Source organism: Pollachius pollachius (assembly GCF_949987615.1).
Source record: "Pollachius pollachius genome assembly, chromosome: 3".
NCBI lineage: Eukaryota > Metazoa > Chordata > Actinopteri > Gadiformes > Gadidae > Pollachius > Pollachius pollachius.
Window position 1 is genome coordinate 16,197,042 of NC_136936.1, and position 14,749 is coordinate 16,211,790.

Below are 14,749 nucleotides of genomic sequence, written 5' to 3' on the forward strand. Positions count from 1 at the left end.
CACACACACACGCTCCAGTCAAGCGACGAAGGAGCCCGTGTTCTCATTCACCTTCCTTCTTTCTTCTCCTCTCTTTATCCGTCATTAAAAAAGCTTCAAAATGTATATATATATTTATATATGTGTGTGTGTGTGTGTGTGTGTGTGTGTGCGCGCTCAGGTCTGGTGGCGTTCCGGCAGCACCTCCAGAACCTGGCCCGGACCAAAGGCATCCTGGAGCTGAATAAGGTCCAGATGTTGGTGGAGCAGATGGGCTCCGGCGAGGGTGCCGGCCCTGCGGGTCCCCTCGGGCCACAGCAACACTTGCACAATCTCCTGGAGGTCAGCCAGTCTGCCTGCACACACACACGTGCTCGCACGCAATCACGCACACGCACAAAATACCGTTCTCCCCCCTCGAAAGTACCAGCCCCTTCTTCACCCCACTGCCCTTACACCTCATCATCAGAAAGAAGTCCCCCACCCAGCCGGTTGTGTAACCCCAGAAGAGGCAGCCAACTGTGGCTTGTTTACTGTCTCGGGGCCCCTGGGGCCTGGAGCCCGGGCCAGGGAGAATAGAGCCATTGTTGAGGTCACTCAAATGGACCAGGCTAGTAACTGGTACTCACTGGTCCTGATCTGAGAGGGAACACACACACACACACACACCCAGCCACACGCGTACCAACTCACACTGCTGAATGCAAGTGAATAGCCATGTAAGGAGGTATCATTGAGCCATCGTTACCGTCAACACCAGACAGGACATCAGGAAAGGTAGTTCAGGAAACACAAAACAGTGCTTCCAATGTGCCCGCCACCACTAATGTAATAATAATGCAGCTCTCTGATGCTCATGAAGCTACCAGCCATTATCCTTTTAATTTGTTTCCATTTCATTTGACTAATGTCCGGTCCCTGGAGCACTTATCATTTAGGATAAGGCATCTGGCAGGAGCCCAGTGGCATTTCCACAGCACAGCATTTGTAAGCTGGTTAGACTGTGGGACACACTGACCCTAATGGTCATAATTGCATTACTTTTGAGTTTGTTTTTTGTGTGTGTGTGCGTACATGCATGCAGTGACTGCTCTGTTTACAGACGCGACTGTCTCCGCGCCTCTTGTTATGACACATATTGTCTGCGTGTCTGTGTGTGTAACAGGGCGAGGCGTCCAGGCAACAGGAGGACCGGGCTCTGTACCAGGGGGGGCCCCAGCTCCTGTCCCGCAGACAGAGCCTAGAGACGCAGTACCTCTCCCACAGACTGCAGGTACCCAATGACCTCTCAGTGGGCACGCGCCGCCACTTTTAGACGAGGTGTGCGTGTTTATTGAGCAAGAGGAAAGGAGCCGTGAAATGAACACGCTTTGAATTTGGAAGATGTTTTTACACATGGCTCTGGCAGGCTTAACATTTCAACCCATAATATCAGTTACACTCTCCCTCAGCTGAGTTTTGAGTTGGGACTTACCCAGAGCAATTACAATTAGGGCATTTAGCAGACGCTTTTATCCAAAGCGACTTACATCGGTTAATACACACATTGACACACCGGCGGCAGAGTCAACCATGCAAGGCGACAGCCAGCTCGTCAGGAGCAGTTAGGATTAAGTGTCTTGCTCAGGGACAGATCAACACTCAGCTAGGAGGAGCTGGGGATCGAACTAGCAACCTTACTAGCAACACACTGACATGTCTAGTTAATACTCACGACACAATCAAACCCTGTTGCCTATAAGCCTGCTCCATACGTCTCGTGTATTGCTATTTTACAAAAGGTATTTTGGTGCAGACTTTATCATGTGGGAGACGTGTCAGGATTAGCAGGTTCATTGCTAAGCGGAATGGGGGGGGTGCACGGAACACAACTGTGGCGGGTGAATATTTTGTAGCTGGTTGCCATGGCGGTGACCTAGTCCCACTGTGGCTGCCCTCCTGCAGGCCAACGCACTGGCCAACAGCCCCGCCAGCTGCCAGCTCTTCTGCAAGGAGACGCCCCGCAGCCTGGAGCAGCAGCTCCAGCAGCACAGGTACGGCCACCACCACCACCACCACCGATAACAACCAGTAACAACACCTCACACGGGTCCCAAGTCAACACTCAGCATGTGTTTGCTCCCCCCGCCTGCCCAGGTTGCACCAGAAGAGGATGTACCTGCAGCAGCAGCCTCAGGGCGCCGGGCTGCAGTCCTACTTCAACCAGATGCAGATCGCCGAGGGCTCCTACCCCCCCGGCGCCGCGCCGGTCTGCTCCCCCCAGGGCCCCCCCATGGGACCCTCTCAGACCCACGTCGGCCCCCAGACCTCGCCCTCGTTCCACCAGCAGCCCACCGGCCTGCTCCCCCTAGTGGAGCCCGGGGAGGGCATGGTGTTCGACCCCTACATGAGCCGCCACCACTACCCCCCCCAGCAGCACCCCATCCACCACCACCCCCACCACCACCACCACCAGCTCCCCGTGGAGCCCCCGTCCCTGGGCTACGGCGGCTACCCCCCCGGCTGTGAGCAGCACACCCTGGGACCCTCCACTGAGGCACTTTACGCAGAGCAGTACGACTTCTCCCTGGACCCCGGGCAGCCGGCGCCCCGCTCCATGGTGGGCGGGTATGGCGCCGGGGGTCTGGCCATGGCCGGGCCGGGGCAGTACGACCCCCTGACCCTGCCCCCCGAGCTCCAGGACCCCTTGCTGGACGGCGAGATGATGGAGACGGTGGACTCCCAGCACGGCTTTGTCATGGTCAACTGAAGCGCGGCCGGAGGGAGCAGGCGGTATGAAGCCGCGGGGAGCCGCTGAAGCTGTGCCGCATTACGGCCGTCAGCAAGATGAGGGCTGGGGGGGGGGGGGGGGGCGTAGAAGAAGGAAAAAACGTGTACGACTAAAATACTGACTCCTTGTTTCTTAGTGAACCTCAGAAGAAGACAAACGAAAACCGAACTTCTCTCCCAAAACCTCCCTCAGCCTACCTACCCCTCTCCTCCTTGGTTGGAGTCATGCCCGACCCCTACCTCTTCCCCACCTCCCTCCCTACCCCCAACATGTACCTAGGTAGGGTGGTGGTGGTGTCGGGACAGGACGCAGCCTGTGGATGGTGCAGCTGATCCCATTAGGTGTGTGTGTGTGGGGGGGAGGGGGGCTGATCTGGAACCAAAAGCACAGCAGCTTAACGGCACATTTTCTCTTGCGAGTAGGACGTCAACAACACCAGGACACAGAAAATCTGTAGAATAATTTCGAGATGCATTAATTTTCTTTGTTTGAAAGGAATGAGTCGCTTGGTTATCATGCCACCTTGTCCTGCAAGATGCCCATAGTGGGTACTTTTGAATAATAATAATAATAATATAGGTTTCATGACTACATTTACAATATGTTTGAAGCATTACATTTGACCGCCTTCTTTCTTATATGAATATGCTGAACTTTGTTTGATTAGAACAAACAACTGTTTATTGCCTGTTATAAATGCATATGATTGACGGACAATGGACAGATTCAGTGAGCAGTAGTTTCATTTCTGAATACTTTCCTTTCTGCTTTCCATTGAACTACTGAACCACGTTGAACTCTTACACTACTGAACAGTGTTCATAACATTTGATTGGAGGTGAGGTTTCCTAAGCAGAAGTGATTAACTGTCAGCATACATATATCGGCGGCATGGGCTTCATGTTTATTTGAAGAGATCCAGCGGAGCACATGTTGACCTGCTGAACGGAGGGCAAGGGCTTGTATAGTTCATGCTTGCTGGGTGAAGAAGTCGCGGTGTTCATAAGTCAATATCAATCTGTTTTCCTGGCAATATTGAAGCAATATTAACTCGTGATATAAATGGATTGTAAAAAAAGATAATGGGTAAAGGAGGCCTCGTCTGTACAGCCAATTCCGATTGGTTGTGGTGAACTCTGAGTCATCGGCGACATCAAGACTTGAGCTGATGATGTAACCGAGATATAATCTTTTCACTCCCCCTGCAAGTGCAGATATAAGCTGGGGGGTGGGGGGGGCGGACGCTGTGTCAAGCGTGTGTTTGCAGCTCTGTCTGCCTGCCTGACTGAAATTGTCTCAAGGCTTACTCCACTTCCCATTCAAACTGTAGAACATGTCACATGGGTGCTGCAGATACACCCATCTACATTTCAGTAGACATACCTCCTCCCCCAATGCACAGTTGTAGCCTACAAGTGATTATTTTAATCCAATAACCTCCTGCCCCTCTCCTCCCTTTTACAGTAATACTCAGTTTTTTTGTTAATGATGAAATGGTGTTTCTGTGGAATAATGTTGGAATTAATGGAATTAACACCGTAAAGATTCTCTTAATAGGATTAGATGAAGGAATGTTTTCCCTCTTTGCTCAGGGGGCTGCTGTAAGACAAACACCAGAAAGACATTGGTCACCTGACACTGGATTTAGCCAAGTGGCTCACAATTGCTCTTTGACTGACAGCAAGCCTGCGACAGGGAGGCAAATTGTATTGTTTTTCATAGCACTTGGATTTTTTTCAATGTACTTGAAGCGCACAGATTTCCGTTCTCTGAAAATGTTGCTTTTATTGGAACGTATCGAAAATGGTGATTGGGTTGAGCCTTTATTAAATGGCAGCCACATTAGTAGTAAAGATCTTTGGGGGTTATTGCTTAAACATGTTGAGGCTGTCTGTAGTCTGAATAGTATAAGTCAGACAGGACCACCGCTTGCGTGCAGTTATCTGGACTGACGCAAGTACTTAACGTGTTTAAAATCAAACTGGGAACGCAGCAACTTTTCTATTATGTGTGAATTACGTGTGGTTTCTAGTCAACAGTCCTTACCGGGGATCATATAAGACACTTCGAACCAACAGTAGTACTGTCCCATCACAGATCCTTTATTTTTGTTCAGGTTAGACTAGAGACCTACATGGCAATCTGTGGAAGTAAAAATACTAGAGCACTTTGACGTGGCAGGGGAGGAGGAGACACTGCGTGAGTGGAAGTGATGGTGGTGGAGGAGGAGCAAGCAGGTTGGTTGACCGTTTCCTGGTGGATGAAACCAAACCCAAATCTGTAGGAAACACATTTGTCCTCTGTCTAACCCAGATAATGGACACAAAAAAAACTTTTCTCAAAGAAATGACCAGACTTGGTTTGACCGATTGTTGCTTTGTTAAGTCCCATGAGAGGGGGATGTCTGCAGCAAGATGGGTTCAAGTAATTGTGCTTTTGTACAAATTAGGAGGTTTAGTGAATCTTGTAACACTCATGGAGTGCACAGAAGGTATGAGTTTTTGTGTTGAACATGAATCGTGTTCAGTGTGCCTTTTTACTTTTCTTTTATATAGTATAAATTAAATCAACAGCGTTATAGACCCTTTTCATGTATGTTTGAGGTTTATTTCTTTTATTTCCAGAACCACGTAGAGTATGGTTTTACAAAAAGGTACAAAACCAAAGTTATAGTCCCAGAAGCTCCCCTGGATTCCCACCGTGTGGTGTTCCGGAAGCTTCCCTGAAGCACCACATTATGGTGTTTCAGAAGCCGCCCTGGACAACCACCGTGTGGCGTTCCAGAAGCTTACCTGGAATACCACCGTGTGGCGTTCCAGAAGCTTCTAGATCAGCCCAGCCACCACGCTTTCTCTTGTCGCTTGTTCAGTATATGCCATTTAAAAGTATTAGAGCAATATTTCTCAAGATGGAGACAAACAAAAAATTGATTATAGTTGGACATCTTTCCAAGTATCATGATTGCACCTCCTGTTGAACAAAGACATCGATGTTATCAATAGAAATCCAGTTTTATATTTACCTTTGTTGATGTTGACCACACATAAGCTACCTTGCTGTTGAGATTAAAAAGGTTTATTGAACATAAACATGTTGTACCCTTCCTTTGTGTATGTGTGTGTGCACACGTGCAATTTTTTCCCCAAATGTTTTTAAGCAAGCGGGTAGGCTTTCTTCTGTTGTCTTACTCCAGAGGAAGGAGCAATGGACCACAAGAGATTCTTAGCGTTCACCCAGTAATTCTGAACCAATGACAGCACTTCAATGTTGCCTACTGCACCTTTAATTAGCTTGAGACTTCTGCCAGCAGGTCTTTGAGTTCTCATTATCCATAGAAGGTATACAGACTTCACTTGCATACATATACTCATTTTCAATGCACCCAGGGCACCATTCCATAAAGGATATGTCACCCATGTCTAAAAGAAAGCAGTCATTTGGTTCATTCAATTTTGAGCATACTATATAGATGAATAGACCACTCGCAAACTTTTGAAAGCACTTTGTAAACCAAGTGTCTTGGAGTACTATACTCAAGACGTCTAATGGAAAAATAAAACAATCAAATGCCATTAACACATGCGACCAAACCAACTGAAAATGTATCCAAAATTTCCAAAAGGTCCCACCCTGCATAGATACTTGGCATCCAACTTAGTAATGAACACATTACCCTGGACTTCTAGCAGAAACTCAATACAAGCAATGAAATAAGGTTCATTTATGAAGCAATAATTGTATCAGAAATAGTCTGAAGCATTTTGAGCCATGAGGAGTAAAGGTTCTCAGTTACCCACTGGGATATAAAAGAGGAGAGACCAAGGTACACACTTAAGACATGTTTGGAATCAGATTAAGTTGACCATCAGCCTCCCCCTTAAGAGTGTTCCCAGCTAGGGGCGTTGGAAGACAGACACAAACATGGTATACAGAAAACAACTGAACTGAACGCAAATGAGCCCACTGGTCCTGTAGCCTGCCTTAGATCGTCTTCGTTTCGTTCGCCAGGCTCTGGCTCTACATGAGCCTGCGTTGATACATACAAAAAAAATAGCTGTAATTAATAGTTTAATAAATGCTGTCCGGCCCATAGGATTTATATGAGCTAAATAGTAATGTTTTAACCAAGCACTGTCTTCAGATATTCCATTATGATCGTGGGGGGGGGAAGAAAATAAAAAAACATTTATCCCGAGAGGATATGTGAGACGGCAAGTATCAGCAAAAATAAAGCAAGAGTGAAAAGAAATGATATGCCAAAGTGAAAGCTAGACATTACATATTTTACTGGATAGAAAAAATCTTTCCCACTGCCTACAGTAGGCAAAATGTATTAAATCTGAGAACGGACCCTTTAAGTAACCATCACTTACTGTTCTGTATGCTGTAGGTTCCTTTTTAGTTGGGCGGCTAGTGTCAAAGTAAAACTTGCTGACCCTATATAAATATAACACTACCGTTGAGTACATATCTCGGCTGGAGGAAACTAAAAAGGTACTACTCACCTGAAGTTATTTCAAATGAATTGGACCTCAAGAAAAAACACCTTCAGTACTTGATCAGAGCATTTACAATTTCCATTAAATCTATTAAATATTAAAGTAATGACAAATATAAAGACCAACATGCTTGCATCTGGCTGGTTCTACAACAGAAAAACAATTGTTTTCCTACAGACTCTTGGTAAAATATGAAACTTCTAAATATCCAGCTGTAGAAATGAAGCATCTAAATCTGCCAGTGAAGATGTTTAGAGTTGCCAAACATATTTCTTAAAGACCGCATTGCATCCCAATATTAAATCATAACTACAAAGCTCCCACTACGGCCCATTGGAACATGCCATATTTTATATTACATTTATCCAGGAAGGTCCCATTGAGATTCATCTCGTCTTCAAGGGAGTCCTGGCCATAAAATGCTTGCAAAGCTCAGTCACGTTGCATCCAACTAGTTAAGGGGCCATGTGCTTTTCCCCTTTGCTTTAGTGCTTTATATCCATGTTTATGGTCCGCTAAACCCAAATAAAAATCAGTCCAAGATAGGGGGAGTTACTTTTGCTTACCGAAAACCTCATTCACTGCCTGAAACATTGCAAACAGCATTTACTTTGACAATCTGATGTCAGGGAAGTGCAGAAGTCCCGCCTCTCAGATGCTTAGTCACTCACCCGACCAAGTCAGTTGGCAGCAGTGGCTGGTGGAGTTCGGCTAGTTGCATGATCGCCATAAAAAGATGCTGTTGTGCATCTTGGTTCATCAGCTGTATGCCTTGTACAAACTTCTAGCTTGTTAGTGTTGCAATTTGTTTTGTTCAGCTGCAACGCTATGCCTTGCTTTATTGATATCAAATGAGTGTGATTACAGCTGTAATGTTATGCCTTGTACATCGTGATGGCACATTCAATACACGAGTATTCCCCCCCAAAAAAACCTTTGACCGATTATAATTTCCCTATGCTTCGAAATTGATCATTGACATTTGACACACTATAGGTTGTATTTGGCAATCATACGTTACAAGGAAAATATGTACCACAAGCTACAACATCTTCAGAACAAGGCGTCCAGGTCGAGTCAATGTTCAGTAAGGGGGAATTCCCCACAATGCAAAACAGCATCTGGATGTTTATTTTAATGAAAAGAAAACCACATTTAAATAATTACTGCCACATCCCACATGGGTACATGGAAGTACTGAATGTCACAATAGAATGCAACGTATTAGACTGGATGCCATGCTGGAGCACATTGCAGTAGTGTGGCTCTTGGCCTGGCTGGTGTCCCACTGCATGTAGGGGGGACTAGAAACTGCTTCAGTCGTCTTACAACTGAAGAAAAAGTGCTGAATACCGTTTTATAATAATTCAAATAACTTCTGAGGCCACATCAGTGTATACGAGATATTATTGATCCAGGAAGCAACATGCATTTAAAATGCAATGGAATATTGTTGAAATGGATATTATAAAATATTTTCCCAAAGGTTAATGTACAGCAAACCGAGTGATGCAGGTACCTAACGGGAAGCGGAGGCTGCTGCATTTCCGAACACAAGCCAGGTTAGTCCATTTCTCAGCTACTACAAAAACAGGAGTAAGGCAAGTGATTGTCCCAACTGTTGGCCACCTTTTGTATTTCTTGGGAGCAGACATTTCCACTTTTCTGGGCATTCTGTCACAGTTTCCACAAGTGCACCTTAATAAGAAGTTATAAAATATACATGTCAGTCAATAAACATTTGTTTCTTACAGTGATTTACAGTTTAAATAAGAACAACTTTCCATTTGTTCACTTGCTTTAATTAACGACAGCAGTGAAATGACAATAACCAAACATGTCATGAGCAGCTGAACGTGCCGGTAGATTTACATCTAAACAGTCATTAACTTCCTGTTCCGCTATGTGCAACAACATAGAGGTCCGTAGTGCAACAACATAGAGGACCGTAGTGCAATATTCCCTATCTCCCCCTGAGCCTTTAACACTCCAACACAAAGGCTGATAGAAATAAAAGAAAAACAGCATCGAACGAACGGTCGTATGCACTTTGTGCCATAAAAACGAGCGGAAAGTCCAACATGAACACAACGCCCACAGAACCCATTAAAGACTACCCCACAGCAAAGTCCTTATGCCAGGCAGGCACACTGGTCTTCCTGGTGGACCGGCGCAGGCCTGCCGCCGGCGACACGTCGGGTGACGGTGGGAGAGGGGCCACAGGGGCCACAGAGGCCGGCGGCGGCGTACGAAGCATGCCCTGGGCCGGCACCACTTGCACGATAGAGGAGGGCTGCGTCCCGCACCGGGGAGAGCCTGCAGGTGGCAGCGCCGGTGGTGGAGTGGGCCCTGACTCTGTCATGGGCCTTACTTGGCCGCTCGCAAGACCAGGCAGCTGCGGCATTGCATTAAGTGCTGGTACAGTGACACGAGACGCCAGATCATCAAAGATCGAACGAGGTGGGGGCCGGTCGCTGTGGACCGGGTAGAACTTGCGCAGGAATCTTCGGTTCCGAGCTGAGACCCTGCCCGACCCGTCAATCTTGACCACGTACTGATCGTGCTGGCGCACCTCAACGACACTGCCCGTCCTGTCCCACTTGTTAGGGTGATGCCCTGTCTGGTTCTGTACGCGGACAGAGTCCCCCACCTCGAGAGGTAGGAGGCGTTTGGTGTGCTCCGCCAAAGTGCCAGGTGTGCGGAAGTGGCGTTTGCGGAGGGCCTCCTCCCTCGCCGTCAGCGTCTCACGCCACGTTACGTGCGGCCTGTACCTCCCGGGGGGAATCGGGATGAAGTCGCGGATGGGCCGGCCGAAGACACACATCGCCGGGGATAGCTTAGTGTCAGGGTCCGGCGTATTACGGTATTGGAGTATCGCCCTCTGCACAGCGTCGGTGTCGAGTTCGCCCTTCGGGCCTGTATTGTCAGTGATGAGCCGCTTCATCGTCTTCACCCCGATCTCTGCGCGGCAGTTGCTGTGGGGGAAGGCCACCGAGGAGAGGCGGTGGTGCACGCCCCATCTGCGAAGGAAAGACCTGGTCTCGGCAGAGGTGAACTCTGGGCCCCCGTCCGATGCAAGCTCTTCCGGAGTCCCGTACGTGGCAAAGGCACGGGCGTAGTTGGCATATGAGGTCCGCGGCGCCACCCGTCGACCTCGAGATGATCGGCCAATTCGAGTAGCGGTCAACTATCACAAGATAGTGTACACCCCTGTGCATGAAAAAGTCTGAACACACAGCCTGGAAGGGGTAAATGGCCATGACAGGCGGGGTCGGCGGCGCCGCAGGCTGAGAGGGCGCCATCCGGTGGCAGTGTTCACAGCCATTCCGAGTGGCGCAGATGTCAGCCGACATGCCTGGCCAGAACACGGACGATTCCGCGCGGGCGGTCATCATGGAGACGCCTTGGTGGGCAGCGTGCAGGGCGCTCAGCAGTTCGCCACGGAGCGAGGGTGGTATGACCACCCTATCCTTGTACAGGACCACCCCGTCAGCTGATGTGATGTCCTCGCGGTACTGATGGAAGCCACGAATCGCCACCGGCATCCCAGCCCTTGACTCGGGGAAGCCGTCTGCTGCCATCTCCTCCAACGCGCCGATTTGGAATTTTCCCCGTATGTCGTCATACGGGGAAATGTTACCTCCCCTTCTGTGCTTTGCTCGCCCAGAGAATTTGGCCCGCCAAGAAATCTGAGAAAATGAGCTACGACTGTTGTACACTTCTTTGTTATTTGGATAACCCTGTTGGTGTTTTGGCGCATAGACGTCGGGTTCTTTGACAGCTCAGGTATTTCCTCAACGAGTCTCATAGTGGGGGTTATCTCAGCCATGGTGGAGAAGGAATTGGGGGAAAGGAACTTTGGCTTTGACTCCCTGAAGTACGTGAACCGTGACATGGAGGAGAAAGGGATTGTTGCAAGCGATTTTCTCCCGCACTACACTTTCTGCTTTTTTTTGCCAGAGCAGGCAACCCAGTGTAGACAAAGAGGAAGCGATGGTTTGTGGCCCACAGAGGGCGCCTCAAGAGCCAAGTCTGTCAACAGGCAGATAATACAAGACTACTCAAAACACTACAATCAGTGACGCCTTAATGACCAACAGCAGTAACAAAAGGCTCACCTGAAGCCAGGTATCAACAAGGTTCACCTGAAGCCAACTGGCCAAACAAATTCAATGAGGAACCACACATTAGCCCTATCCAGTGTACACCTAGCAGTGATCTAGCGGTAAATCTGACAACACTCCAATGAAACCGACATCACAAAATAAAGCCTAATAAATTACTCACTTCAGTGTTCCTGGTTGATGCTTCCCCATTGGTTGCCACATTTGTCCAGAAAATAATGTTCATTCAAAAGCATCAGGGGAAATTAAGAGTTTTGCTGCAAGCAGAAAGCACTAACGCAAACTTGCTGAGCCACCGTAAAGGCAACGCCGGTCATTCCGACTCAAAAAAAATAATTAAACCCATTGTGTGACTCCTTAACATGGGAGTAAACGTGACCAAGGGGAACTTAATTAAGAGCTAATTGAAAAACGGACACGCTGTGATTGATCGGGAGGGAGATGCCAGAGACGATAACGAACACTACATGGATATAATTAAACCATAATAAAAAAAACAACAAAATTAGCGAATGTGGCGGATAATAAAATCGTCAATATAACAAGCGCCTGGAACCTATTGTTTCTTGACACCTCAAAATATATAACCAAGTGGTAAGGCAATAATTAGGCTTTCAAGGTTAATGTTTGGTATTGTATTAATTTATCATGTGTCATACTTCATCAAACTATAAAACGACACAGTAGCTAAAAACCCTGGAGCTGCGAATGGATCAGCTGATATGAAACAAACCCCGTGTTCGCGCATACACGTCCGCGTGTAAGAGTCAGAATGTTTGCCGGGTGGCTGTTTGACAGTCACTCCATTAATAATTACACTGATCACCAGTTTAACTGGAAGAAAACAATAGTCCCTGAACAAAGACATGTTGCACTATACAGTTTTCTATTCTCATTTGATTTCCTCTAGCGCTCCCACGCAATGCATAAATATAAACGCAATGCAATGAAAGACAGTGCTTAGGATTCCACATACACAACACATATATGTGGAGCTGTCGAAATGAGGAACCCTGGGTAGGGAAGAGGGGAAGGGTGGGGAGGGGCAATGGCTTGAAAAACATGAATTGTGCCAAGTACTTCCAGTAAACCGTCCTTGATGAGCCGGAAACCCACATCCCCAGCGATAGATCGATTAATCTGTTCTTTGTTTAGCGTGACGTCACATTCGGTGTAAAGGAGTCCTCTCGAGCTGACGCTTGGGGCTATTATCAAATAAATTGCTTCATTGAGGAGCAATTAAAGTATAATGTGGTCTTTTTCATGTAGTATTTGTGGACGTATTAGAATGAACTTATTATCTTGAATAAATGTGCGGTCAAATAATAATAATAAGAAATACTGTTAATCCCGAAGGAGTAGTTCATGTATTTGCATTTGACCTAACCTAACCTGCAAGGAGCAGTCGGCTACCACGCAATATAGCGCCCAGTGAACCAACTCCTGTTTGCAGTGCCTTGCGTCAGTTACCGGCAGGGCAGGAGCGTTGTTTGCATCTTTCTGGTCCGGGTTGAACATGCAAACTCAACAAAGAAAGGCATGCGTTGATAGTTGCACTAGCTTGGTTAATGATGAACTCTTTGGCTGACTCACTTTCTATTATTTTTTACGACCATGAGCATCGCATGTAAAGTAAGACAAACTGGCACATACAGCTTTACATCTATTTGTATTAGATGGTGTCCAGGGATTTTCACCAACCACCCAAGACCAGCAGATGTGCAACTTTACATGTTTTTGTGTTGCAGGAACTAAAAGCCTATCTGATGCAGAGCAGTGAAAGCTGGGCCCGGTGTACATCCAGGTCAGCTGGGCACGGGCCAAACACTTCCCTTTTGTCTTCTTTCCCTTCCAAATATAAATGCATTATATATGTTGGGGAGATAAGCGTCTTTTCCATGTGATTATCGTGTATCACTAATGACATTTCAGCAACTTTTTGTGCAAATACATATATGCCAGGGTCTACTGCCAACAGAGAACATAATGTTAGTCCTATCAGCTGGGCCAGATGAACTGTTTCCTAGAACCATAGCCTAAAAATATCACCAAGAAAGAATTACGTTTCAGGAGACACCAGACAAGGGCCTCGGGCGAGAAGCAGCTACAGCAGCGAGTCCTGCTGTACTCCCAAAATACACAACCATTTCAACGTACACTAAAAGCACTTAAACATGTGTGAGTGTTTCTGGAGTGTCAATGATCCACACACACACACACACACACACACACACACACACACACACACACACACACACACACAAAGACATACATACATACATACATACATACATACATACATACATACATACATACATACATACATACATACATACATACATACATACATACATACATACATACATACATACATACATACATACCCACAATGGAGGAGAACATGCTGACCTGAGTGTAAACTTATATAATGTCCTGTACTATTCTATAGAAGCCAGCCCAACCCAGTGTGTGTGTGTGTGTGTGTGTGTGTGTGTGTGTGTGTGTGTGTGTGTGTGTGTGTGTGTGTGTGTGTGTGTGCGTGTGTGCCCCCTCTCATACTACAGTCCCAGTGTAACAAACTGGAAGAGAATCTGAATAATTTACCGGCATTGATAAGAACCGGGGCTGTTTAAGCGGAAGCCAGATTTAGCTGGTCGCCATGACGATAGCATGTCAATATTTATCAAGATGATCGACGCTGACGTCGCCGACGTTGAAGGGGGGGGGATCGGTAGTGGGCAACATCAACTGCCACTCAGAACAAAAAAAACAATGTAGGCAAGGGTCATAGAAGTGTCACACATGTTTAAGACACATATAATATAACAGGAGGAGAAGAGGGATTTGGCTGCAATGTCATGACTTCAAGTGGGATATCGAGCCACCAGCAACAGACATGGTGTTCTTTCCTATGCTTTCCTCAACTTGCTGTGGTTGGGGGTCGAAGGCATTTCCTTAGGTCTGAGTGGTCCGCTCGTCTTTAAGATAGCTCCGCTACATGCTGCGTGATAGATGGGTGCTATGCTCATCTATCACGGGGGGGGGGGGGGGGGGGGGGGGATGGCACATTGGGGGATCTGATTTGAAAGAAGAATACTAAATGAGGGGATGCCGGGTAACTGGTAGGGCCTAGGAGTACAGTGATGACATCAATGGTTGCCGGGACAACGCACACACACAGGCCGGATGACACCGTCCGCCTGCGTCTTCGGAGCGGAGAGATCACAGGACCGGATCCCCACTGCACCAGGAACAGGCCTGCCTGCTGACTAACGCTCTTGAGCTGTGGGCAGTGATTACGTCTTTCATCGGGGAACGGATTGCTCTGATCGCTGATCATTGAATGGTGGGGGGGACGAGGATATGTTCAAGGGCAA

The 14,749-nt window shown here is 47.3% G+C and overlaps 1 protein-coding gene across 1 annotated transcript in view; it reads left to right on the forward strand.

Annotated features, from left to right (window-relative positions):
• sik2b (salt-inducible kinase 2b) overlaps positions 1-5,819 on the forward strand; it is a 39,948-nt gene extending 34,129 nt beyond the window's left edge. The window contains exons 12-15 of the mRNA XM_079732013.1: positions 161-321; positions 1,145-1,252; positions 1,924-2,012; positions 2,116-5,819. Coding sequence (XP_079588139.1) covers positions 161-321; positions 1,145-1,252; positions 1,924-2,012; positions 2,116-2,728 — 971 coding nt within the window. The 3' untranslated portion in view covers positions 2,729-5,819. The remainder of the gene's footprint in view (positions 1-160; positions 322-1,144; positions 1,253-1,923; positions 2,013-2,115) is intronic.
• The last annotated feature ends 8,930 nt before the right edge of the window (positions 5,820-14,749 follow it).